This window comes from Ranitomeya variabilis, chromosome 7 (genome assembly GCF_051348905.1).
Source record: "Ranitomeya variabilis isolate aRanVar5 chromosome 7, aRanVar5.hap1, whole genome shotgun sequence".
NCBI lineage: Eukaryota > Metazoa > Chordata > Amphibia > Anura > Dendrobatidae > Ranitomeya > Ranitomeya variabilis.
The window spans coordinates 17,411,972-17,439,970 of NC_135238.1; the positions used below are offsets into that span (position 1 = coordinate 17,411,972).

The 27,999-nt window shown below is 44.7% G+C and overlaps 1 protein-coding gene across 1 annotated transcript in view; it reads left to right on the forward strand.

Annotated features, from left to right (window-relative positions):
- Positions 1 to 27,207, forward strand: part of PGAP6 (post-GPI attachment to proteins 6) — a 33,668-nt gene extending 6,461 nt beyond the window's left edge. Inside the window, exons 2-13 of the mRNA XM_077274279.1 lie at positions 13,022 to 13,199; positions 13,287 to 13,494; positions 14,093 to 14,226; positions 15,104 to 15,366; positions 17,440 to 17,753; positions 18,117 to 18,210; positions 20,163 to 20,286; positions 21,880 to 22,016; positions 23,066 to 23,244; positions 23,961 to 24,107; positions 24,301 to 24,417; positions 26,162 to 27,207. Coding sequence (XP_077130394.1) covers positions 13,022 to 13,199; positions 13,287 to 13,494; positions 14,093 to 14,226; positions 15,104 to 15,366; positions 17,440 to 17,753; positions 18,117 to 18,210; positions 20,163 to 20,286; positions 21,880 to 22,016; positions 23,066 to 23,244; positions 23,961 to 24,107; positions 24,301 to 24,417; positions 26,162 to 26,458 — 2,192 coding nt within the window. The 3' untranslated portion in view covers positions 26,459 to 27,207. The remainder of the gene's footprint in view (positions 1 to 13,021; positions 13,200 to 13,286; positions 13,495 to 14,092; positions 14,227 to 15,103; positions 15,367 to 17,439; positions 17,754 to 18,116; positions 18,211 to 20,162; positions 20,287 to 21,879; positions 22,017 to 23,065; positions 23,245 to 23,960; positions 24,108 to 24,300; positions 24,418 to 26,161) is intronic.
- The last annotated feature ends 792 nt before the right edge of the window (positions 27,208 to 27,999 follow it).

Sequence of the window (27,999 nt, forward strand, 5' to 3'; positions counted from 1 at the left end):
GGTCCATCTCCACAGCAGAAGGGGAAAAAATGAACCCCAAAAAGGGAACCTTCTGTACACCAAAGAGACACTTTGAGCCCTTGACAAACAAAGAATTTTCACGCAAAATTTTAAAGACCAACCTGACCTGCTCCACATGCGAATCCCAATTATCAGAAAAAAACAAAATATCATCCAGATAAACAATCAAAAATTTATCCAGATACTTCCGGAAAATGTCATGCATAAAGGACTGAAAAACTGAAGGCGCATTGGAGAGCCCAAAAGGCATCACCAAGTACTCAAAATGACCTTCGGGCGTATTCAATGCGGTTTTCCATTCATCACCTTGCTTAATGCGCACAAGGTTGTACGCACCACGAAGGTCTATCTTGGTGAACCACTTGGCACCCTTAATCCGGGCAAACAAGTCAGACAACAGCGGTAAAGGATACTGAAATTTGACAGTGATCTTATTTAAAAGCCGATAATCAATACAAGGTCTCAAAGATCCGTCCTTTTTTGCCACAAAAAAGAATCCCGCACCAAGAGGGGAAGAAGACGGACGAATATGTCCTTTCTCCAGAGACTCCTTGATATATGAACGCATAGCGGTATGTTCAGGTACCGACAGATTAAACAGTCTTCCCTTAGGAAATTTACTGCCTGGGATCAAATCTATAGCACAGTCACAGTCCCTATGAGGAGGCAGTGCACTGGACTCAGACTCACTGAAGACATCCTGATAATCAGACAAATACTCCGGAACTTCCGAAGGCGTAGAAGAAGCAATAGACACAGGCAGGGAATCCTCATGAATACCACGACAGCCCCAACTTGAGACTGACATAGCCTTCCAGTCCAGGACTGGATTATGGGTCTGTAACCATGGCAGCCCTAAAACAACCAAATCATGCATTTTATGTAAAACCAGGAAACGTATCACCTCGCGGTGTTCAGGAGTCATGCACATGGTAACCTGAGTCCAATACTGCGGTTTATTTGCTGCCAATGGTGTAGCATCAATACCCCTAAGAGGAATAGGATTTTCTAATGGTTCAAGAGTAAATCCACAGCGCTTAGCAAATGAGAGATCCATGAGACTCAGGGCAGCACCTGAATCTACAAACGCCATGACAGGATAAGACGACAGTGAGCAAATCAAAGTTACAGACAGAATAAACTTAGGTTGCAAATTACCAACGGTGACAGGACTAACAACCTTAGCTATACGTTTAGAGCATGCTGAGATAACATGTGTAGAATCACCACAGTAGTAGCACAAGCCATTCCGGCGTCTATGAATTTTCCGCTCATTTCTAGTCAGGATTCTATCACATTGCATTAAATCAGGTGTCTGTTCAGACAACACCATGAGGGAATTTGCGGTTTTTCTATCACATTGCATCACATCAGGTGTCTGTTCAGACAACAACATGAGGGAATTTGCGGTTTTGCGCTCCCGCAACCGCCGGTCAATTTGAATAGCCAGTGCCATAGTATCATTCAGACCTGCGGGAATGGGAAAACCCACCATAACATTCTTAATGGCTTCAGAAAGGCCATTTCTAAAATTAGCGGCCAGTGCACACTCGTTCCAATGTGTCAGCACGGACCATTTCCGAAATTTTTGGCAATACACTTCAGCCTCGTCCTGCCCCTGAGACATAGCCAGCAAGGCCTTTTCTGCCTGAATCTCAAGATTGGGTTCCTCATAAAGTAAACCGAGCGCCAGAAAAAACGCATCAAGATCAGCCAATGCCGGATCTCCTGGCGCCAGCGAAAAAGCCCAATCCTGAGGGTCGCCCCGTAAGAACGAAATAACAATTTTTACTTGCTGAGCAGAGTCTCCAGATGAACAGGGTCTCAGGGACAAAAACAATTTACAATTATTCACGAAATTCCTAAACTTAAACCTGTCTCCGGAAAACAGTTCAGGAATCGGTATTTTAGGTTCTGACCTAGGATTTCTGATAACATAGTCTTGTATGCCCTGCACACGAGTAGCCAGCTGGTCCACACTTGTAATCAAGGTCTGGACATTCATGTCTGCAGCAAGCATAGCCACTCTGAGGTAAAGGGGAAAAAGAAAAAAAAAAAAAAAAACTCAGAATCTTCTTTCTTATAATCCCTCTTCTGCAATGCATTAAACATTTAATACCGGCCTGGCAAACTGTTATGACCCCAATGGCGAGGGTCTCAGAGGAACGTGGAAGTCTGCAGAATACAAAAATCCAGCTCATAGGGCAGTGGTAACTGGGTTGACCATATATCTACTCCTAACGCCAACACTAGAAGTAGCCGGGGATCATTCCTACGTTGATTCTAGATGACACGCGCCAGCCGGAGAATCTAGCTACCCCTAGTAGAGGAAAACATAGACCTTTCTTGCCTCCAGAGAAGGGGACCCCAAAGCTGGATAGAAGCCCCCCACAAATAATGACGGTGAGGTAAGAGGAAATGACAAACACAGAAATGAACCAGGTTTAGCACAGAGAGGCCCGCTTACTGATAGCAGAATAAAGAAAGGTAACTTATATGGTCAACAAAAACCCTATCAAAATCCACACTGGAAATTCAAGAACCCCCGAACCGTCTAACGGTCCGGGGGGAGAACACCAGCCCCCTAGAGCTTCCAGCAAAGGTCAGGATATAGATTTGGAACAAGCTGGACAAAAATACAAAAACCAAAACAAATAGCAAAAAGCAAAAGGCAGACTTAGCTGATATAACTGGAACCAGGATCAGTAGACAAGAGCACAGCAGACTAGCTCTGATAACTACGTTGCCAGGCATTGAACTGAAGGTCCAGGGAGCTTATATAGCAACACCCCTAACTAACGACCCAGGTGCGGATAAAAGGAATGACAGAAAAACCAGAGTCAAAAAACTAGTAACCACTAGAGGGAGCAAAAAGCAAATTCACAACAGACCCGATCTCCTGATCGCTGCTGGAGACCTGATCGCTGCTGGAGACCCGATCTCCTGATCGCTTCTGGAGACCTGATCGCTGCTGGAGACCCGATCTCCCGATCGCTGCTGGAGACCTGATCGCTGCTGGAGACCCAATCTCCTGATCGCTGCTGGAGACCCGATCTCTTGATCGCTGCTGGAGACCCGATCTCCTGATCGCTGCTGGAGACCTGATCGCTGCTGGAGACCCGATCTCCTGATCGCTGCTGGAGACCTGATTGCTGCTGGAGACCCGATCTCCCGATCGCTGCTGGAGACCCGATCTCCCGATCGCTGCTGGAGACCCGATCTCCCGATCGCTGCTGGAGACCCGATCTCCCGATCGCTGCTGGAGACCCGATCTCCCGATCGCTGCTGGAGACCCGATCTCCCGATCGCTGCTGGAGACCCGATCTCCCGATCGCTGCTGGAGACCCGATCTCCCGATCGCTGCTGGAGACCCGATCTCCCGATCGCTGCTGGAGACCCGATCTCCCGATCGCTGCTGGAGACCCGATCTCCCGATCGCTGCTGGAGACCCGATCTCCCGATCGCTGCTGGAGACCCGATCTCCCGATCGCTGCTGGAGACCCGATCTCCCGATCGCTGCTGGAGACCCGATCTCCCGATCGCTGCTGGAGACCCGATCTCCCGATCGCTGCTGGAGACCCGATCTCCCGATCGCTGCTGGAGACCCGATCTCCCGATCGCTGCTGGAGACCCGATCTCCCGATCGCTGCTGGAGACCCGATCTCCCGATCGCTGCTGGAGACCCGATCTCCCGATCGCTGCTGGAGACCCGATCTCCCGATCGCTGCTGGAGACCCGATCTCCCGATCGCTGCTGGAGACCCGATCTCCCGATCGCTGCTGGAGACCCGATCTCCCGATCGCTGCTGGAGACCCGATCTCCCGATCGCTGCTGGAGACCCGATCTCCCGATCGCTGCTGGAGACCCGATCTCCCGATCGCTGCTGGAGACCCGATCTCCCGATCGCTGTTGTTCAAGGGATCACCCCCTTTAATAGGTCACGGGCCGCCCTGTACTATGAGAACCCTGCAAACAGCACCTCGTATCTCAGCTTCCAGATTTACAATTCTTGGCTGGGTTCTGCTCTAAATGATTGCACAGTGCGGTGAGCCGTGAGTTACCTTTAACATAAATGTCTTTACTAGTAACACATATAACTAGTAAATGCCGTCACATAGCTCGACTCATTTCTTAAAGGAATTGTCCATCCAGAAAATCGCACAACATGGGGAGTCCTACGTCCTTACATATGCGAAATGTGGCCCCTGATTGGTTGCCATGGACAACAGGATTAATTGATACATGAGACCATTAATATTTAAGGGGGAAAATACAATGAAAATGCAGGTGACACTTCCAATAATCACAAAACACATATTTATTTTCTAGATTTAGACTTTTATATATGTACGCCCTCATTGTAATATGCCAGACAGGTATTGCATTTTTTATGTTTGTGTACTGGTCTTTTCTGTTCTTTCAGTTGCAAATGATCCTGAATTCTCTTGGGAAAACCTGTTTTGTTTGTTTTTTGTTTTTTTTTCTGCTTTTCCTCTCATGTGACTGTCAGATGAGTATCTGGCAATAAACATCTCCCCTCCCCCCCATTGTTTTACTAGTGACACATCTGTGATACACCTCGGGGCCATTGTGGGTCACCTGTCAAAATTACACAAGGTGACGTGACCGGAGGAGATGTTGGAAAAAAAAAAAACGTTTCATGACGCTTCACTGGTATTAAAGGAACTTGCATAACTGGCAGTTCCCCCAATACACCTATATATAGCTCAAAAAATAAAGGGAACACTAAAATCCCACATCCTAGATATTACTGAATGAAATATTCCAGTTGCAAATCTTTATTCATTACGTAGTGGAATGTGTTGAGAACAATAAAACATAATAATGATCAATGTAAAAAATCACGATTAATATCCCATGGAGGTCTGGATTTGGAATGATACTCAAAAGCAATGTGGAAAATCAAGGGAAATGATGCTCAGCAGTGTGTGTGGCCTCCACGTTCCTGTATGTCCTCTCTGCAGTGGTCCTGATGGGGCAGCGGATGTTCTCCTCATGCATCATTTCCTTGTCATTTCCACTGAAGTTGGATCAGCCTGTAATTTCATTTTCTCCTTTGAATTTGAGTATCATTCCAAATCCAGACCTCTATGGGATATTCATTTTGATTTACATTGATCATTTTTATGTTTTATTGTTCTCAACACATTCCACAATGTAATGAATAAAGATTTGCCACTGGAATATTTCATTCAGGGATATCAAGCACCCTTTGGAATAAATCACTGAAATCAATTGCTTCCTATAACCATCAACAAGCTTCTTACACCTCTTACCTGGAATTTTGGAACACTATTCTTTTGTAAACTCCTCCAGGTCTCTAATATGTGAAGACTCCTTCTCCCAATTGTAGGATTTCTCCACAGGTCATCAATCGGGTTTGGATCTGGACTCATTGCTGCCACTTCAGGACTCTCCAGCACTTTGTTTCCATCCATTTCTGGGAGCCTCTTGAAGTATTTTTGGGGTCATTGCCCTGCTGGAAGACCCATGACCTAGGATTAAAACCCAACTTTCTGACACTGAGAATTACATTGCGACCCAAAATCCTTTGGTAATCTTTATATTTTACGATGCCTTGCACACAGTCAAGGCCCCCAGTGCCAGAGGAAGCAAAATATCTTTGAACCTCCAGCATATTTGACTGTAGGTACTGTGTTTTTTTTTTTTTTCTTTGTAGGCTACATTCTGTTTTCGGTAAACAGTGGAATGATGTGCTTTACCAAAAAGCTCTATCTTGGTCTCATCTGTCCAAAAGATGCTTTCCGAGATGGATTTTGGCCTAGTCACATACATAGGCAAACTTCAGTCTGGCATTTTATGTCTGTGTCAGCAGTGAGGTCCTCCTGGGGCTCCTGCCATAGCATTTCATTTCATTCACATGTTGATGGATAGTTCGCACTGACACTGATACACCATGATACTGCAGGACATCTTGAATTTCTTTGGAACTTGATTGGAGCTGCTCATCCACCATCCGCAATATCCTGCATTGTAACCTTTCATAAAAAAAATTTCTGCTGTCCACATCCAGGAAGATTATCTACAGTGCCATGGGTTGTAAACTTCGTGATTATGTTTTCACAATGGACACGGGAACATCAAGATCTCTGGAGATGGACTTGTAACCTTGAGATTATTTATATTTTTTTAACAATTTTGGTTCTCAAGTCCTCAGACAGTTCTCTTCTCCTTTCTGTTCTTCATGCTTAGGCTGGAGTCACACTCGGCGTAAGACAATACAGTCCGTTTTTTACGGCCGTAATACGGCTGTAATACAGAGAAATGTTCCCAAAATAGTGATCCGTAGGCAGGGTGTGTCAGCGTATTTTGCGCATGGCATCCGTACTGCGATATTGTCTCGCAGGCTTGCAGAACCGACATCTAATGGATTTATGTGCTCAAATGTTCGGGAAAACATATATACAGAGTATATATATATATATATATATATATATATATATATATATATATATATATATATATATATATATATATATATATATATATATATATATATATATATATAATATTCTGTATTTAGATTTAGTTCAGCGCGATATCTGTGAAAAGCCGGTAATTCAATTGCCGGCTTCTCATTTCTTCTTCCCCAACCCGACAGGATATGAGACATGATTACATACAGTAAACCATCTCATATCCCCCTTTTTTTTGCATATTCCACACTACTAATGTTAGTAGTGTGTATGTGCAAAATTTGGGCGCTGTAGCTGCTAAAATAAAGGGTTAAATGGCGGAAAAAAACGGCGTGGGCTCCCGCGCAATTTTCTCCGCCAGAATGGTAAAGCCAGTGACTGAGGGCAGATATTAATAGCCAGGAGAGGGTCCATGGTTATTGGCCCCCCCTGGCTACAAACATCTGCCCCCAGCCACCCCAGAAAAGGCACATCTGGAAGATGCGCCTATTCTGGCACTTGGCCACTCTCTTCCCACTCCCGTGTAGCGGTGGGATATGGGGTAATGAAGGGTTAATGCCACCTTGCTATTGTAAGGTGACATTAAGCCAGATTAATAATGGAGAGGCGTCAATTATGTCACCTATCCATTATTAATCCAATTGTCTGAAAGGGTTAAAAAACACACACACACATTATTAAAAATTATTTTAATGAAATAAACACACAGGTTGTTTTAATATTTTATTGCTCTCTCAATCCACCTAAGACCCTCGCTTGGCAAAATAATAAACCCACAATATACATACCCTCTGATGAACCGTCACGTCCCACGAGGTAATCCATCTGAAGGGGTTAAAATATTTTACAAGCAGGAGCCCTGCTAATGCAGCTGTGCTCGGCGAATGAAGGAAATGTAGGTCAATTACCTATAGTTACCTTCAGTCGCGGTGATGCGCCCCCTGGTGGATGTCCTCATATGACCTGGAGCGTGGGAAAAAGTTCCCAGGCTGCAGTTCATGAGGACAACCTGCAGGGGGCGCATCACCGCGACTGAAGGTAACTATAGGTAATTGACCTACATTTCCTTCATTCGCCGGGGCTTACAAGCACGAGCACAGCTGCATTAGCAGGGCTCCTGCTTGTAAAATATTTTAACCCCTTCAGATGGATTACCTCGTGGGACGTGACGGTTCATCAGAGGGTATGTATATTGTGGGTTTATTATTTTGCCAAGCGAGGGTCTTAGATGGATTGAGAGCGCAATAAAATATTAAAACAACCTGTGTGTTTATTTCATTAAAATAATTTTTAATAATGTGTGTGTGTTTTTTAACCCTTTCAAACAATTGGATTAATAATGGATAGGTGACATAATTGATGCCTCTCCATTATTAATCTGGCTTAATGTCACCTTACAATAGCAAGGTGGCATTAACCCTTCATTACCCCATATCCCACCGCTACACGGGAGTGGGAAGAGAGTGGCCAAGTGCCAGAATAGGCGCATCTTCCAGATGTGCCTTTTCTGGGGTGGCTGGGGGCAGATGTTTGTAGCCAGGGGGGGGCCAATAACCATGGACCCTCTCTAGGCTATTAATATCTGCCCTCAGTCACTGGCTTTACCGCTCTGGCGGAGAAAGTTGCGCGGGAGCCCACGCCAATTTTTTCCGCGATTTAACCCTTTATTTTAGCAGCTACAGCGCCCAAATTTTGCACATGCACACTACTAACATTAGTAGTTTGGAATATGCAAAAAAAAGGGGATATGAGATGGTTTACTGTATGTAAACCATGTCTCATATCCTGTCCGGTTGGGGAAGGAGAAATGAAAAGCCGGCAATTGAATTACCGACTTTTCACTAACAGCGCTGCGCATTTCTCGCAAGTCACACTGCTGGTCCGTGTGGAATCCGTATTTTTCTCACCCCCCATAGGCTTTCATTGGCGTTTTTTATGCGCAGTACGCTGACAAACGCAGCATGCTGCGATTTTGTACGGCCGTAGAAAGCCGTATAATACTGAACCGTAATATACGGCTGATAGGAGCAGCCCCATTGAGAATAATTGTGCCGTTTGGCGAGTCTTACGGACGTATTTTCTGCGCTCTTACGTCCGTAAAACTCCCTAGTGTGACGCGCACACACACACACACACACACAGACACACAATGCAAAGGTTGAGTCAACTTCTCCCCTTTGTTTTCTGGTTTCATGTGTGATTTTCATTATGCCCACACCAGTTACTTGCCCACACCTGTTACATATATATGTGTGTATTATATTCTATATATCTATCCTTGAAATTGTTCCAGAAGGCAAAATTGGACATCATTTCACACAAACCCGCAGAAATGCGCTGGACAAAGGTAATAATGTAAATATATCTAATAAATATATATCTATTTTTTTCCAGTCCATTTGAGGCCTCGGATGACAGAACTTTGCCACGACATGTAGCGACAGGCAGGCACCACACCCTGGGGCGTAGAGCTGCGGCTCTGGCACCGTCATGGTTAATCACCCATTCCCAGCATGGCTATGTAAACAAGAACCTGCTATCTTGGGTATAAAGGCTGATAATGGCGTCCACAGTTTGCTGTACGCACGCTCTGCCCAGTACGGAGGGAGCAGATGAAGATGGTATTGAAAATAGATTTCTGCCGGTACAGTTGCTTTAAAGGGATGTTCCTCTTAATTTTTACTTTTAGAGTGCATCACCCCAACATTGTTGTGCTCAATGTTCAGGTCCAAGCATAATTTTTTTTTTTTGTTTGTTTGTTTTTTGTCTCCTTGTGATCGCCATCTTTTGTATAATGTACCGCAATACTCCAAAATTGCAGTATGTTGTGGAATTTGACAATCTCCTTTTGAAGCCCATCCATAAGCTGGTCTTCATAAAAGTAGAAAGATGGAGGTGAAGTTCCCTGGATGTCATGGCAACCCACCGCTACCCCATAATCGTATCTGAACAGAGTCCGCCACATCGCACTTCATAAATGACCCTGTCAAAAGGTTGATAACGGCATTTAAGTGGTTAAACAGGCACTTCACATCCAGAGACTTTTTTTGTCAAGCAGTTTTTCCCTAGCAACCAGTCTGACTTGGGTTACTAGGGTCTTAATTGAGTTGTGTGTCCCTAGCAACCAGTCTGACTTAGATTACTAAGCTCTTTATCAGGTAGTGTATCCCTAGCAACCAGTCTGACTTGGGTTACTAGGGTCTTAATTGAGTTGTGTGTCCCTAGCAACCAGTCTGACTTGGATTACTAAGCTCCTTATCAGGTAGTGTATCCCTAGCAACCAGTCTGACTTGGATTACTAAGGTCTTACGTTTTAAAGTAGAATCGCCCCTGAATTGGGGCCAAAGTCATGAAAGCTAGATTTTACGAAATCTTAAAATGTATCTTGATGATCAGAAGCGGTCTGACCATGATTTCTTTCTCTCTGACAACTCGGCAGGGAAGCTGTAAAGGTTGCCCAGCTTTTCCCAGAATTGAATACCCATAAATGGCCCATCTAGAATACTTTGTTGACATGTAAACTCTCTAAATCACAGGCCCAAAGCCTGAGGCTGCACTACTGACATGTTCGATGACCGTATTTCCCTTCTCGGTGCAGTGACGTCGTGGAGACCTTGAATTTCCTCTTTACTATATCTATCATCTGGCTTGAATGGCTGTGTATGTAGGTGGAGACATTGATGTAGATGGCGACTGGCATCCGCTCGAGGTCTCCATGACGTCAGAGCACCGGACGGGAGGAGACGTGATGTCACCAGAACCTCTCAGTAGTGCAGCCTCAGGCTTCGGGCCTAGATTTCGTACTGTTAATGTACACTAACCACCATCTTTTATTAAGTCTTATTATTGGGGCCCGGGGACAAAGCTAGGAAACCAGTCACAACTCTGTCTGATCATTTCTCTTCTTTGCCATGTCTTCTGTGTTCGGGCGATCCCGTCCTGCATCTTCGCCGTTCCTGACTCAGCCGCTGTAATGACTTATGTTTCCTGTAAATGATTAATCTGAAGATTCTCCTGTAATTACTGAGCATTTCCTCCATTAAGAAAAAAAACTATGGCGATCATTACAACCCACATAGAGGCCCAATTATAAAATCCTCCCGTCACTATATCTGTACATAACATTTGTGTTTCAAGCCTGTTAATAATATGGATTCGTACATGGTCTACATAGCAACACTACCAATATTGGCATTGGAGCACCTTCGTAGTAGTTCAGCCTTAGGCTTCGGGCCTCTAAAACTGATTAGATCTCAACCCAGGAATAAAGTATTCTAAACGTCTTTTTCTTGTTTTTCTTATCGTTCTTAGAGAGATGAACATGACCCTTTAAAAAAAAATATATATATATATATACACACACACACACACACACACACACACACACACACACACACACACACACACACACACACACACGCAAAAAAGTATTTAGTCAGTCAGCAATAGTGCAAGTTCCACCACTTAAAAAGATGAGAGGCGTCTGTAATTTACATCATAGGTAGACCTCAACTATGGGAGACAAACTGAGAAAAAAAAATCCAGAAAATCACATTGGCTGTTTTTTTATCATTTTATTTGCACATTATGGTGGAAAATAAGTATTTGGTCAGAAACAAAATTTCATCTCAATACTTTGTAATATTTCCTTTGTTGGCAATGACAGAGGTCAAACGTTTTCTGTAAGTCTTCACAAGGTTGCCACACACTGTTGTTGGTATGTTGGCCCATTCCTCCATGCAGATCTCCTCTAGAGCAGTGATGTTTTTGGCTTTTCGCTTGGCAACACGGACTTTCAACTCCCTCCAAAGGTTTTCTATAGGGTTGAGATCTGGAGACTGGCTAGGCCACTCCAGGACCTTGAAATGCTTCTTACGAAGCCACTCCTTCGTTGCCCTGGCGGTGTGCTTTGGATCATTGTCATGTTGAAAGACCCAGCCACGTTTCATCTTCAATGCCCTTGCTGATGGAAGGAGGTTTGCACTCAAAATCTCACGATCCATGGCCCCATTCATTCTTTCATGTACCCGGATCAGTCGTCCTGGCCCCTTTGCAGAGAAACAGCCCCAAAGCATGATGTTTCCACCACCATGCTTTACAGTAGGTATGGTGTTTGATGGATGCAACTCAGTATTCTTTTTCCTCCAAACACGACAAGTTGTGTTTCTACCACACAGTTCCAGTTTGGTTTCATCAGACAATAGGACATTCTCCCAAAACTCCTCTGGATCATCCAAATGCTCTCTAGCAAACTTCAGACGGGCCCGGACATGTACTGGCTTAAGCAGTGGGACACGTCTGGCACTGCAGGATCTGAGTCCATGGTGGCGTAGTGTGTTACTTATGGTAGGCCTTGTTACATTGGTCCCAGCTCTCTGCAGTTCATTCACTAGGTCCCCCCGCGTGGTTCTGGGATTTTTGCTCACCGTTCTTGTGATCATTCTGACCCCACGGGGTGGGATTTTACGTGGAGCCCCAGATCGAGGGAGATTATCAGTGGTCTTGAATGTCTTCCATTTTCTAATTATCGCTCCCACTGTTGATTTCTTCACTCCAAGCTGGTTGGCTATTGCACATTCAGTCTTCCCAGCCTGGTGCAGGGCTACAATTTTGTTTCTGGTGTCCTTTGACAGCTCTTTGGTCTTCACCATAGTGGAGTTTGGAGTCAGACTGTTTGAGGGTGTGCACAGGTGTCTTTTTATACTGATAACAAGTTTAAACAGGTGCCATTACTACAGGTAATGAGTGGAGGAAAGAGGAGACTCTTAAAGAAGAAGTTACAGGTCTGTGAGAGCCAGAAATCTGGATTGTTTGTTTCTGACCAAATACTTATTTTCCACCATAATATGCAAATAAAATGATAAAAAAACAGACAATGTGATTTTCTGGATTTTTTTGTCTCCCATAGTTGAGGTCTACCTATGATGTAAATTACAGACGCCTCTCATCTTTTTAAGTGGTGGAACTTGCACTATTGCTGACTGACTAAATACTCTTTTGCCCCACTGTATATATAATCTCTCAAAGGGGTTTCAGATGGACGTCTTTAGTCATTACATGACACTGTCTGAAATGCGTTTGCCAGCCAATTTCAGCTCTGGATTTGCGACTTTTTGTTTATTTCATTTTTGTAATAAAGTGTTTTCCATTTTTTCTTTTTACTTGACTTCCCTGGGGCACGGCTAGGTCCTCTGCATTTTACTTTCATTTTTTTTATTTTTATTTTTTTAATTGGATGAGCGCATCCTTTCTACTTTTCATTGTCTAAAAACGTGTGGATACCAATGCGAAATCTTCAAGAGCGCCCCCAACTATCCAAAGTCTAGCATGGTGTGCTCCTATGGGTCAGATGGACCTCCTGGGCCTCCTTAGGCTTCATGGCCTGGATGCTATCGATGCGTCCCAGTACAAGCCGCAGACCTTCTGAATTTATACTGTACGTATCTTCTTATCTTTTTTAAGCAGTCATTTGTAGGTTATGGTAGTTCATGGTAGTTTAACCACTAGGTGGCGCTGTCTCACGAGCATTGTTTTTCTTACAGATCTCTCCTATGTTTCGGAGATGTTTTCCCAAACTCCCCAGCGGTTGTCCTTCTTCAGCTGGTATGGGAACGTGCGGCTCTTCCAGTTCCAGGTGCCGGCAGATACCGTGCTGCTCCGGTGGCTTCTTCAGGCCACGCGAGGGAAAGGAAGCGGCTGTGACGACGTGGAGATCACCGTGTAAGTCTCTGTCGTCCGGCAGAATCTCGCCACCATGTCCTGTACTTACGACCTCTCTAACCCAGATTCTTGCCTTGTATTTTCCAGACACTTCCGTTATGGAGCCCCACCGGTGATTAACCCCTTGGGCTACAGCTTTGCGCCAAATACGAGTGTCCCATTCTCATTCAATCAGACAATGACATTTCGAAACACTATGCAGAGTAATTTATACTTAAATATCAGCAACCCCACGCCGGGGGACTGGTTTGTAGCTGCGCACCTGCCCAAAGATACTGAAAAAATTGAGATTCAGGTAAGTCAATTTTTTGGGCAGTTTTATTTTTTTCCATTTTGGATTTTAGAGCATTTATTATCTGAGTATATTTCCCCAGCTTGTTATGATTTCGGTGATAGTGTTCTGATATATATATAATATTTTAATTTTTTTAAATTCAAGGCTTTCTTAAAAATCATTTTCTTTTTTTCCCATTGGTGGAGTGGTGCAAGGGTTTATTTTTCACGTGGTGACCTGAAATTTTTAGGTTGGGGTACAAACAGCACTTTCCTAATTTTATTGCATTTTTACTTGGAGGGGTGATGACCGGATAAATAAAAAGGCAAATTTGGTGTTTCAACTCTTTTTTTCTCTTTATGATTTTTTTTTTCTTTTAATTCTCATGTTGTTGTTTTTATTTTTTTATCTTTTTTAATTTTACTTTTTTGTTCTCTTAATGGCAAACTGAGATTTTTTTTTCTGCTGATGCATGAGGATTGTTTAGACTTGATAAAACTGTAACAAAACCTCAGCTGTGAGCAGTATTGGGAACATTCAGCTATCCTGTGCAGTGAGGGGAATGTCCTTTCTTTGCTGTGATCTCAGGGGGCATAGATGTTCCTCTCTGTCGTTCCAGGGTCTCACCAAGACCTGCACATACATCTTCCAGCCAGAACTGTTTGTCCTCAGAGAGGTGGACGTGCCGATCCTGCAGGAGGACGCGCCATCGCTGCAAGTGCTGGAGTCAATAAAGAACCCGGCCCGATACAAGTAATTACCAGTAAGGCAGGGTGTGATGGATGGGGCAACTGCTGGACGGTGAGGACAATTGCTGCCTCAGATCACAAGGGAGAGAAGGGCGACACTCCGCCGTCATTGTGTGGTACTGACAGATTTCCAGGATTAGAGTGCGGCTATGTATGCCTGATTAGATACAATATCTAATCCTAAGTGGTGTGATACTGACTGCTGAGCCGTGTATCTGATCCTCTTCTGTGTGATACTGACTGCTGAGCCGTGTATCTAATCCTATCCTGTGTGATACTGTCTGCTGAGTCGTGTATCTAATCCTATCCTGTGTGATACTGACTGCTGAGCTGCGTATCTAATCCTAAGTGGTGTGATACTGTCTGCTGAGTCGTGTATCTAATCCTATCCTGGGTGATACTGTCTGCTGAGTCGTGTATCTAATCCTCTCCTGTGTGATACTGTCTGCTGAGTCGTGTATCTAATCCTATCCTGTGTGATACTGACTGCTGAGCCGTGTATCTAATCCTATCCTGAGTGATACTGTCTGCTGAGTCGTGTATCTAATCCTCTCCTGTGTGATACTGTCTGCTGAGCAGTGTATCTAATCCTATCCTGTGTGATACTGACTGCTGAGCTGTGTATCTAATCCTATCCTGTGTGATACTGTCTGCTGAGCTGTGTATCTAATCCTCTCCTGTGTGGTACTGTCTGCTGAGCTGTGTATCTAATCCTCTCCTGTGTGATACTGTCTACTGAGTCGTGTATCTAATCCTATCCTGTGTGATACTGACTGCTGAGCCGTGTATTTAATCCTCTCCTGTGTGATACTGTCTGCTGAGCTCTGTATCTAATCCTGTGTGATACTGATGAATGACGTGTGTGTGTTTTTGCTCCTCAGGCTTTTTGTCCCAGAATACACCCAGGAGCTGCGGATACAGCTGCTTAGATGCACTTCTAATGCCACCGGATGTCCACTGAAGGTCTCGGTGGGGTCTTTCGCCCAGCCGGACTCCCCTTCCCACGAGGTGAACTGCAGTGAAGTTTCGGACTGTGGCATCGTCCTGCAGTCTCCACCGTGGGAGAAGTGGCTGACCGTCATTGTGGAGAAACTGCCGTGGCTGAACAGCAGCGTGTCCTTCCAGCTGGCGTACAACCTGTCAGGTATCATCGGGATTGGACATATCTGTGAACCTGTCCGGTATCATTGGGGGATTGGACATACAGTACAGACCAAAAGTTTGGACACACCTTCTCATTTAATTATTTATTTATTTTTCTGAATCTTCATGACTATGAAAATTGTACATTCACGCTGAAGGCATCAAAACTATGAATTTGCACATGTGGAATTATATACTTAACAAAAAAGTGTGAAACAACTGAAATTATGTCTTATATTCTTGGACTCTACATGCTGGTTCCCACCGTGAAGCATGGAGGAGGAGGTGTGATGGTGTGGGGGTGCTTTGCTGGTGACACTGTTGGGGATTTATTCAACATTGAAGGCATACTGAACCAGCATGGCTACCACAGCATCTTGCAGCGGCATGCTATTCCATCCGGTTTGCGTTTAGTTGGACCATCATTTATTTTTCAACAGGACAATGACCCCAAACACACCTCCAGGCTGTGTAAGGGCTATTTGACCAAGAAGGAAAGTGATGGGTGCTACGCCAGATGACCTGGCCTCCACAGTCACCAGACCTGAACCCAATCGAGATGGTTTGGGGTGAGCTGGACCGCAGAGTGAAGGCAAAAGGGCCAACAAGTGCTAAGCATCTCTGGGAACTCCTTCAAGATTGTTTGAAGACCATTCCCGGTGACTACCTCTTGAAGCGCATCAAGAGAATGCCAAGAGTGTGCAAAGCAGTCATCAAAGCAAAAGGTGGCTACTTTGAAGAACCTAGAATATAAGACATAATTTCAGTTGTTTCACACTTTTTTGTTAAGTCTATAATTCCACATGTGTTAATTTATAGTTTTGATGCCTTCAGTGTGAATGTATAATGTTCATAGTCATGAAAACACAGAAATATTTTTAAATGAGAAGGTGTGTCCAAACTTTTGGTCTGTACTGTATCTGGGAACCATTCTGGTATCATTGGGGGGATTGGACGTATCTGGGAACCCTTCTGGTATCATTGGGGGGATTGGACGTATCTGGGAACCCTTCTGGTATCATTGGGGGGATTGGACGTATCTGGGAACCCTTCTGGTATCATTAGGGGGATTGGACGTATCTGGGAACCCTTCTGGTATCATTGGGGGGATTGGACGTATCTGGGAACCCTTCTGGTATCATTGGGGGGATTGGACGTATCTGGGAACCCTTCTGGTATCATTGAGGGGATTGGACGTATCTGGGAACCCTTCTGGTATCATTGGGGGGATTGGACGTATCTGGGAACCCTTCTGGTATCATTGGGGGGATTGGACGTATCTGGGAACCCTTCTGGTATCATTGGGGGGATTGGACGTATCTGGGAACCCTTCTGGTATCATTGGGGGGATTGGACGTATCTGGGAACCCTTCTGGTATCATTGGGGGGATTGGACGTATCTGGGAACCCTTCTGGTATCATTGGGGGGATTGGACGTATCTGGGAACCCTTCTGGTATCATTGGGGGGATTGGACGTATCTGGGAACCCTTCTGGTATCATTGGGGGGATTGGACGTATCTGGGAACCCTTCTGGTAGCATTGGGGGGATTGGACGTATCTGGGAACCCTTCTGGTATCATTGGGGGGATTGGACGTATCTGGGAACCCTTCTGGTAGCATTGGGGGGATTGGACGTATCTGGGAACCCTTCTGGTAGCATTGGGGGGATTGGACGTATCTGGGAACCCTTCTGGTAGCATTGGGGGGATTGGACGTATCTGGGAACCCTTCTGGTAGCATTGGGGGGATTGGACGTATCTGGGAACCCTTCTGGTAGCATTGGGGGGATTGGACGTATCTGGGAACCCTTCTGGTAGCATTGGGGGGATTGGACGTATCTGGGAACCCTTCTGGTAGCATTGGGGGGATTGGACGTATCTGGGAACCCTTCTGGTATCAATGGGGGAGGATTGGACGTATCTGGGAACCCTTCTGGTATCAATGGGGGAGGATTGGGCCTATCGGCTTTGTTCCTGATATGTGAATGTCTGTGGCTCTGGGGATCTCTGTGGTCTCTAGCCATAACGACTACCCATTTTCCCTCTAACTTTTTACCCCTTCTTTTCTTGCAGTCTGTAAACCAGGAAGTATAGGATCCAGAACCTTCCAGTCATTCCTGAACCTGTTCTCCCAAAACAACTCCTCGTTAAAAGATGGCCAACAGACGACCCCCAGCACCACCGTCCTGCTGAACGAGGGCCCCACATCCTGTCTGCGCAGATACCCCGTTATCCGGGAGGACGTGGACGTTGTATCGGTCCGGTTCCTCCCGGTGACTACTCCGTCGGTGCCCGTGGCGTCCCAGCTGCCCAGCGTGGTCCTGCTTGACCTCAGCTCGGAGACCGACAACGGCGGGATGCTGGTTGTGAATCTGCAGCTGAATAAGGTGAATATTATTTATTTTATTTTTTTAATAACATTTCCTCTTAAAGGGATTGTCCACTTTCTGATATAGTTCCTAAAATTCCATGTATTCCCATTGAAAACCCCTAACCCACCCCCTGTATTTTTATAGCCGCTCCCTGGTTCTAGTGATGCGCTGCCCATAGATCCGGTGGGTCCATACCGACCAAGATGGCGGCGATCTCATGATTTACCCACATGATCGCTTCCCTGGTTGTGTCATTTATCTGGGGGTACCACCATTCCTTGAGGGTCCTAACTTTTGTCTGATGTTAAAATTTGAGGCTTGTAAGTTGTCGTGATGACCCTGGGAGTACTCCCCCCATCATTGTGCTCTTCCTATCAGACAGGTGCCAGCAGTGTGAACAATACGGTGGTGGCGTGTCTGAGCCCGGCCGCTCCCGTCCTTAATCTGAACGTCACGCAGAAGTGCAGCACAGGTAAGATAACCAGAGAGTTTATTTTTCTTGCCTTAAAGGGGTTACTGACTTTTGCAACATGTGGTCACATTTGTTACAATGTATCATAAGACTTGGCTCTTTAATTTGTAGATTAGTCAGTGGCTGTGGGAACTGACCGGACCGGTAGAATGGGATCACTGACGTCCCACCATTGTGTAGATGTGTGGAGGTGACTTGTGGCCACAGATTATATGTATATATTGTGGGAGGAATGTGCGTCGTCATCTGTCCATTATTACCAAATAGAAGGGATCGTCCGCCCTCCGGGTGTGGGGTGTGACGGTCAGCTGGTCGCCCATGTACCTGCCCCTAGCCAGATAGTAGACGTATGTATATATAATCCGATATATCCACCAGGCAAATATCAAACCTCCGATATACACTGCTCAAAAAAATAAAGGGAACACTAAAATCCCACATCCTAGATATCACTGAATGAAATATTCCAGTTATAAATCTTTATTCATTACATAGTGGAATGTGTTGAGAACAATAAAACCTAAAAATGATCAACGTAAATCACAACTAATATCCCACAGAGGTCTGGAGTTGGAATGATGCTCAAAATCAAAGTGGAAAATGAAATTACAGGCTGATCCAACTTCAGTGGAAATGCCTAAAGACAAGGAAATAATGCTCAGTCGTGTGTGTAGCCTCCACGTGCCTGTATGACCTCCCTACAATGCCTGGGCATGCTCCTGATGAGGTGGCGGATGGTCTCCTGAGGGATCTCCCAGACCTGGACTAAAGCATCTGCCAACTCCTGGACAGTCTGTGGTGTAACGTGACGTTGGTGGATGGAAATTATGTCCCAGATGTGCTCAATCGGTGACACACTCCAGCCCCATGAGGTCTGGCACTGTCCTGCATTAGGAGGAACCCAGGGCCAACCGCACCAGCATATGGTCTCACAAGGGGTCTGAGGATCTCATCTCGGTACCTAATGGCAGTCAGGCTACCTCTGGCGAGAACATGGAGGGCTGTGCGGCCCTCCAAAGAAATGCCACCCCACACCATTACTGACCCACTGCCAAACCGGTCATGCTGAAGGATGTTGCAGGCAGCAGATCGCTCGCCACGGCGTCTCCAGACTCTGTCACGTCTGTCACATGTGCTCAGTGTGAACCTGCTTTCATCTGTGAAGAGCACAGGGCGCCAGTGGTGAATTTGCCAATCCTGGTGTTCTGTGGCAAATGCCAAGCGTCCTGTACGGTGTTGGGCTGTGAGCACAACCCTTATCTGTGGACGTCGGGCACTCAGACCATCGTCATGGAGTCGGTTTCTAAACCTTTGTGCAGACACATGCCATTCTGCAGGGCTCTGGCAGTGTTCCTCCTTGCACAAAGGTGGAGGTAGCGGTCCTGCTGCTGGGTTGTTGCCCTCCTACGGCCCCCTCCACATCTCCTGGTGTACTGGCCTGTCTCCTGGTAGAGCCTCCAGCCTCTGGACACTACGCTGACAGACACAGCAAACCTTCTTGCCACAGCTCGCATTGATGTGCCATCCTGGATGAGCTGCACTACCTGAGCCACTTGTGTGGGTTGTAGAGTCCGTCTCATGCTACCACGAGTGTGAAAGCCCAACCAACATTCAAAAGTGACCAAAACATCAGCCAGAAAGCATTAGTACTGAAATGTGGTCTGTGGTCCCCACCTGCAGAACCACTCCTTTATTGAGGGGGTCTTGATAATTGCCAATAATTTCCATCTGTTGTCTATTCCATTTGCACAACAGCATGTGACATTGATTGTCAATCAGTGTTGCTTCCTAAGTGGACAGTTTGATTTACTTGTAGTTATATTATGTTGTTTGTGTTCCCTTTATTTTTTTGAGCAGTGTAGAAGATATATATAAAATATATATATATATATATATATATATATATATATATACTCAAAATATGATTTTTTTTATTTTTTTTTTCTTTGCAGCCTTTTCAAAGGGATTTTCCTTCAATTTGTCTGACGGAGCAACTAGTGGCACTCACAACATCCCCTACCCTGTGACAGATAGGTGGTATCTCTCTATGCAAATCCTGTGTCCAGGAGATGACAGGTAATTACTGACCCCTATATAGAACAGTATTATAGTAGTTATATTATTGTACATAGGGAGCAGTATTATAGTAGTTATATTCTTGTACATAGGAGCAGTATTATAGTAGTTATATTCTTGTACATAAGAGCAGTATTATAGTAGTTATATTCTTGTACATAGGGGCAGTATTATAGTAATTATATTCTTGTACATAGGGGCAGTATTATAGTAGTTATATTCTTGTACATAGGGGCAGTATTATAGTAATTATATTCTTGTACATAGGGGCAGTATTATAGTAGTTATATTCTTGTACATAGTGGGCAGTATTATAGTAGTTATATTCTTGTACATAGGAGCAGTATTATAGTAGTTATATTCTTGTACATAAGGGGCAGTATTATAGTAATTATATTCTTGTACATAGGGGCAGTATTATAGTAGTTATATTCTTGTACATAAGGGGCAGTATTATAGTAGTTATATTCTTGTACATAGGGGGCAGTATTATAGTAGTTATATTCTTGTACATAGTGGGCAGTATTATAGTAGTTATATTCTTGTACATAGGGGCAGTATTATAGTAGTTATATTCTTGTACATAGTGGGCAGTATTATAGTAGTTATATTCTTGTACATAGGGGCAGTATTATAGTAGTTATATTCTTGTACATAGGGGGCAGTATTATAGTAGTTATATTCTTGTACATAGTGGGCAGTATTATAGTAGTTATATTCTTGTACATAGTGGGCAGTATTATAGTAGTTATATTCTTGTACATAGGGGGCAGTATTATAGTAGTTATATTCTTGTACATAGTGGGCAGTATTATAGTAGTTATATTCTTGTACATAGGGGCAGTATTATAGTAGTTATATTCTTGTACATAGTGGGCAGTATTATAGTAGTTATATTCTTGTACATAGGGGCAGTATTATAGTAGTTATATTCTTGTACATAGTGGGCAGTATTATAGTAGTTATATTCTTGTACATAGGGGCAGTATTATAGTAGTTATATTCTTGCACATAGGGGCAGTATTATTGTAATTATATTCTTGTACATAGGGGCAGTATTATAGTAGTTATATTCTTGTACATAGGGGGCAGTATTATAGTAGTTATATTCTTGTACATAGGGGCAGTATTATAGTAGTTATATTCTTGTACATAGGGGCAGTATTATAGTAGTTATATTCTTGTACATAGGGGGAAGTATTTTTCCATCATTTGATATCTGTCACATCTCCATCCTGCCATTTCCATAATTCCACAACTTTTCCTTCTTGGAGTTGCAGTTGTGTTATTGAGGAGTGTATATCTCGTGTTTCTGTGATGTTCTTCATTGAGCGGAGTTGTCAGATATGGGTATCGGGGGTCGGTGTAGCTCGTTATTCTGGTTATTACATTGCACTGATGATGGGACAGAATTAGGCTTTCCCCTCGGGGATGTGCCGCTTTGGTTGCACAGAGCTCAATACACCATCTTCTCCGTCCTCGCCTGTGGATTGATTACAGCAGATGTCGTTGATGTGACCTCCATTGTACATTGAATTTCAGATCCATATAAAACCTGATTTCTTTCTTTCTTTTTTTTTTCTCACTTTTCAGTACGTGCCAGCAGCAGGTCTCCCGGGTGATAGTGACGGCGTACCTCAGCCCCTGCCTGAATGACTGCGGACAGTACGGGGAGTGCAGGCTGCTCCGGAGGAACGGATATCTGTATGCCGCCTGCAGCTGCAAAGCGGGTGAGAGCTGGGGGCCTGATGGTGGCGCGACCGTGCCCGCGAGCTGGTGTAAATTTGTGGATTATATTTTTCCCTTTTGGAGTAGACAGTTGGATGCAATTGTGCCGAACTCGGCAATTATAAAGTTATTGTGTGGCCACTTAATTCTGCAATTTATGGGCTACATCGATATGAGACCTATCCAGGCTGCCCCCTGCTGGTCGTATCAGTGTATCGCATCTATAAAAAAAAAAAGCCTTAATTTTTCAATATACTTTGTGTTACAATTCCTCACCTGCGGCAAGATCTCCGCTTGCTGTCATTTATAATAAATATATATATATATTTATTTTTTTTTGGGGGGGGGGGGGGGGGGGGGGGGGGGGCTGTTCACATTTATGTTATGACACAAACTTCCAACAAGTTATTGTCTTATGTATGGGGTTTTTATTCACTTACAGCAAGCAGAAATCTTAACCGTGATAAAGCAAAGAAAAGGAATGTATATGATTCATTGCAGGAACGTTTGCGTAATGGGTACGTTTGTCTAAAAGGTTATCTAAAAATAGAGCCACCCGTACCCCGCAGCGTACCCCGGGGCGCTCCTAGCCGGTCACATGAATGGTGTCCTCACCCAGACTGCACCTGATCGCCTCTGGTTCTGTTCTAATTCTGGACACATTTTTGTCGCTGTGCACATGTACTCTCCCTGTCCTGCGGCCATGACGCCCTCCTGAGATATGCGCACTCCTTGTCCCATAGCCGGCCTTCAATCCATGCGTCATGTGTCAGTAGCTTACAGGCAAAGAAAGAAAAAAAAACACTCCATGTTCAAAATGTCATCTTATTTCCTTTTTGGTCATAGATACTAAATTGTCCCCAAAAACCTAAAAGTAGCCGAAAAAGTGTTCAAATGCCCCAACATCAGCCCTTCAGAAAATCCCCGTAATCTATTCACCTTGGTGGGTGACGTACGTGCCGGAGACTTTTTTTTTTCTCAGATTAGGCCTTTAATAGATCCGGTCGATGCCGACATATTCTAATTTTGTCTGGATTTTATCTTGCGCCAGGTTGGGCCGGTTGGAGCTGCACAGATGACCAAAACGCGCTGTCGGTGGCGCAGCAATTGACCGCCACGTTATTGCTGACGCTCAGCAACCTGATGTTTGTGCCCACTATAGTGGTTGCCATTAATCACCTGTACTTTGTGGAGGCGGCTGTCTATGCCTACACCATGTTCTTCTCTACGGTAGGTACACAGGTTCTGGGGGTTCATGGACTACCATGGATTATGGGTTATCTCTCCCTGGGTGATGGGATCGCGAGGCCGTCGTGGGTGGCACCTGTTATTTTTCTATGGTGAAGGCGCTTCTCCGATTTTGTGTTTTTTGCCCCAAGGGGACTGTGCTCCTGAGCCTTGCAAGGGTGGCTGAGATACTGGGTTACCTCTGTGGTGACAGAGCTACTGAATTTTTCATCTGCAGGGATGAGAATGTGCTTTCATATTTCACCCTGGGATGATGGAGCTCTTTTTTCCCAAAGGGAAGGTGATGGAGCTCCTGAGGTTTTGTTTTTCTCAGGGAGGTGACAGAGCTTCGGAGTTTGTTTTCACCCCTGGTGGTGACGGAGCTCCTGAGTTTCCTTCCAATCGGCAGAGCTTCTCAATTTTCCATGGATGATGGTGTTCTTGGGTTACCCCTGGGTGGTGGGCATCATAACCCAACTGTCTCGGGCTCCTGAGCGTTCAGAGCTCTTCTAACTCAACACACCCCGTAATCATGGATCCCTGGTATCGATCTCCCCACCCCACCATACACCACAATTTTTTTCAGATCCCAAAATTTCACTTTTTTTTGTAAAATTTTCATCCATCTTTTATGCCCAGAATCTCTGCATTGCCACATTATCTTGATGTTTTTTGTGTGTTTTTTGTGTTATTAATGTCAGCATGATTTGTCCTTCCAGTTCTATCACGCCTGTGATCAGCCCGGGGTGACCGTCATGTGCATCATGGACTACGACACCCTGCAGTTCTGTGACTTCTTCGGCTCTGTTGTCGCCATCTGGGTGACCATACTGTGTATGGCCCGGCTGAAGAAAATCTATAAATATGTAAGTGACGAAATATTGCCGCGTCGTCCCCAACACGAACCAGAATTTATTTCTGGAGTCCACATTGAATATTAAAAATAATTTAAAAAAAATTATAAATAAATATATAAATAAATATATTATTTTTATAAATAATAAAAAAATTAAATACAAATGTAATCTTTGAATGAAATGATTTTTTTTCCCCTTCCAGGTCCTCTTCATGCTCGGCACATTAGTTATCGCAATGTCTATGCAACTTGACCGCAGGGGGATCTGGAACATGCTGGGCCCCTGTCTGTTTGCTTTAATTCTCCTGGTGATTGTCTGGGTAAATATCTGCATTTCTTCCTCTTTTTTTTTTTTTTTTTTCCCCTAAAGAAGGAAATTGCAAAATAGCTGTGACTTAGGGAAAGATGCCAATACCCCCAGTAGTCAACTTCCCAAAGGGCCGGTTGGGGGTGGGAACAAAATCTCAGCTTCATCCCTAAGATTTTATTTATTTGTAATTCTTTAAACCAATCCGTTATCAGTCAGATTATCGTGTGTGGCGCTGAGTCTGCATTTGTTGGCAGTATTACATAACCGCTATCTGCCTGTAAATACAGCAACCGGAGTGAGCTCCAATCGCTGCTGTGTAACCATCTGTACCAGGGGTGGGCAAGTAATTCTCCAGAGGGGCCACATGGGAGACCATCACTGTTGTGGAGGTCGAACCAACAGGCTGAAATTCTACTCAATATTAATATCAACATTTTAATTATTATATTACAGTTAATATCATTATCAATATCACTTAATAATAAGCAGAGTTAAGTATGCGGACATCCCCCTTATATACTGCGTGAGCCCCACAGCCTCCCTATATATTGCATGAGCCCCCACACAGTGTCCCTATATATTGCATGAGCCCCACACAGCCTCCTTATATACTGCATGAGCCCCACACAGCCTCCCTATATACAGCATGAGCCCCACAGCCTCTCTATATACAGCATGAGCCCCACACAGCCTCCCTATATACTGCACGAGCCCCCACACAGCCACCCATATACAGCATGAACCGTACACAGCCCCCCATATACAGCATGAGCCCCCACACAGCCCCCCATATACAGCATGAGCCCCATACAGCCTCTCCATGTCCAGCCAAACATTCCATACACATGAAAAAAAAAAACACCACATACTGACCTAATAATAATAATAATAATAATCTTTATTTTTATATAGCGCTAACATATTACACAGCGCTTTACAGTTTGTACACATTATCATCGCTGTCCCCGATGGGGCTCACAATCTAAATTCCTTATCAGTATGTCTTTGGAATGTGGGAGGAAACCGGAGTACCCGGAGGAAACCCACGCAAACACGGAGAGAACATACAAACTCTTTGCAGATGTTGTCCAAGGTGGGATTAGAACCCAGGACTCCAGCGCTGCAAGGCTGCTGTGCTAACCACTGCGCCACCGTGCTGCCCTAGGTCCCATTCGCCGGTGCTCTGATTCTGCTGCTGTCTCCAGTGCGCTGACTCTCCGCAGTACTTCCTCCACTAATCAGCGTGTGAAACAGCTGACGCGATTACGTTATTTCATTGCGTCAGCTGTTTCACACGCTGATTAGTGGAGGAAGTGGCCAGAGGCTCCTCCTCCACCAATTAAGTCAGCGCAGATGGAGACAGCAAACGGGAGGTCCCGGTGCAGCCCGTGTGCCACTGTTTTCCAGCCCCTCGGCTGTCTCGGTCCGCAGGCCGAACTGACACAGCCAGAGGGCTGGATAGGGCCCGTGGACTACACTTTGCCCAGGTCTGATCTATACTGTACCATCAATTACTGATAGCGGCATTTAAATGGTTTGGTTGTGAGTGTGCGCTCCATCTCCCATTGGCTCCCCGCAATATGAGCGCGGTGGGCCCATGGGTTATCAGTGCAGCTGGAAGCCGTGCAGCTACCATATTAATTCTTCCGTCAGATAGATATAATCTATTTATCTATATATCACCCCAAAATGTTTCCCTGTTAAAAATAATGGTGTGTATGTGGGTGCAGTAATATACCAATTTTCTGTTTTAGACAACTCGAGGAGTAAAACGTCGCCACTGTTACCCGCCCAGTTGGAGACGCTGGGTATTTTTTCTCCTACCTGGCGTAGTCTTGGCCTTGACCGCCATTTCAGTTTACGTCTTCGCAGAAACCAACGCCAATTATTTCTACACTCACAGCCTCTGGCACATCATGGTGGCCGCCAGCGTAGCATTTCTTCTACCACCTCGCGAAAGAAGCAAGAAGTCCTGGCAGTGGTCTCAGCTCCTGGACTGCGACTATAAAATCTGCAAGGACGACCGTGAGGAATTATACGTGGTCACATGATGCATTGTGACGGTCTTCATCCAGCGGAGGGAATCCTGGAGCCTGTCGCTTTAAGTTGGTGCTTGTGCTCTATATTCACACTGATCGCGCAGCAGAACAGGGAAATTTTTTTTCTTTTTTATTATTCTCTTTATTTAATACTGACAATATTACCGCAGCCACGAACTGAAAGTCAGCCATCGTTTCTTCTTCTTTACCTCCATGAGGGATTGGACAAGTTCTGATTTTTCCAGATCGATAAAGGATTCATCTGCGATTGGTGTGAATTGGACACCACCATGACTGACCCTGGGTGCCATTATCTTTTTACATTTTTTTTTTTGCATTACATTTTTCACGACTCCGATTGCACAGCAGTAAATGCAGTTTTTCGAAACCAAAAATATTCCCAAAAAAACAAATATTTTTTTGCGGGGACCGCATGACTCCATGCCTTAACTATATGTTACCTGCATCGACTTTACGAATGTGTGAACAATCACTACTGAATTGCATGTTATGTGACCGGGAATCTGCCTTCATTTTGGGGTGGAAAGCAATAATTTCTGAATTAAGGGATAGCTAATTAAGGGCGGGCTGCGATAGTGCCGTTTTCTGATTCTTTCTGTATTACTCCAGATGGGACGCCAATTACTTTTTGCCATCTCCCCCACAATAAAGTTAAGGGTCCGGCAATGAGGTGTGAAATCAGTAAGCATCATGGGATGAGTTGGATCAGCATACTGATAATACATGTGGCATTGAGAATGATGTTGGGTTTAGGGTGGTCTCAGAGAATTTTTTTCCCATCTTCTCTTCATCCAAGAAAATTAGATCAAACTCTGATCAGAATGTGATTTAGCATCGGCCCGATTCTCGGCATATGATCTCACAATGGGCCTGATAATCTCATCTTGGTACCTCTGGCTAGCACATGGAGGGCACCTTCCCTGTCCCTAATGCTAGAGGGTGCCCTAGCTCGCCCTGTTCCCCGGATTACTTCTGATGGTGAAGAGGCCGGGGCCACGTACCTTGCCATTTCTTCTGAATCCGCTCTCTGTACCCTTTCCCCCCCACCCAGGGAAGAGGGGGAAATACACCAACTAGACAAACAAGGTAATACAAACAGGAATAACAAAAAATACCAAATGTATACAAGTATACTTGCACATATAACAGGAATGCAGTGGGGAGTAGATGATGGGTTAAACCAAAGTAGAAGAAAGGGAACTATCACACACACCAGGCAACAGTAACAGATAAATCCACCAAAAACCTCCAGCCATGCAGCATAAGGTATCTCCTCTGACAATGAGTACTAGCCAGGGCCCATCTTTAATAGATGGGAGTGGCTAACAGTGCACAGCTGAGAGCCTTAGCTCCAGGAGCTCTCATCAGAGCAGATTAACCCCCGCACTGCCAAAAGAAATGTACACCATTTAATATGAAGGTGAAGTGCTTCTAATCAGTGCAGGAGTAGGAGAAATCGGACACTGAAGTCTTCTGGCTCCTCTTTGTCACGGTAAACCCGTAACCGCGCCATTGTCGAATCTGACAATCTT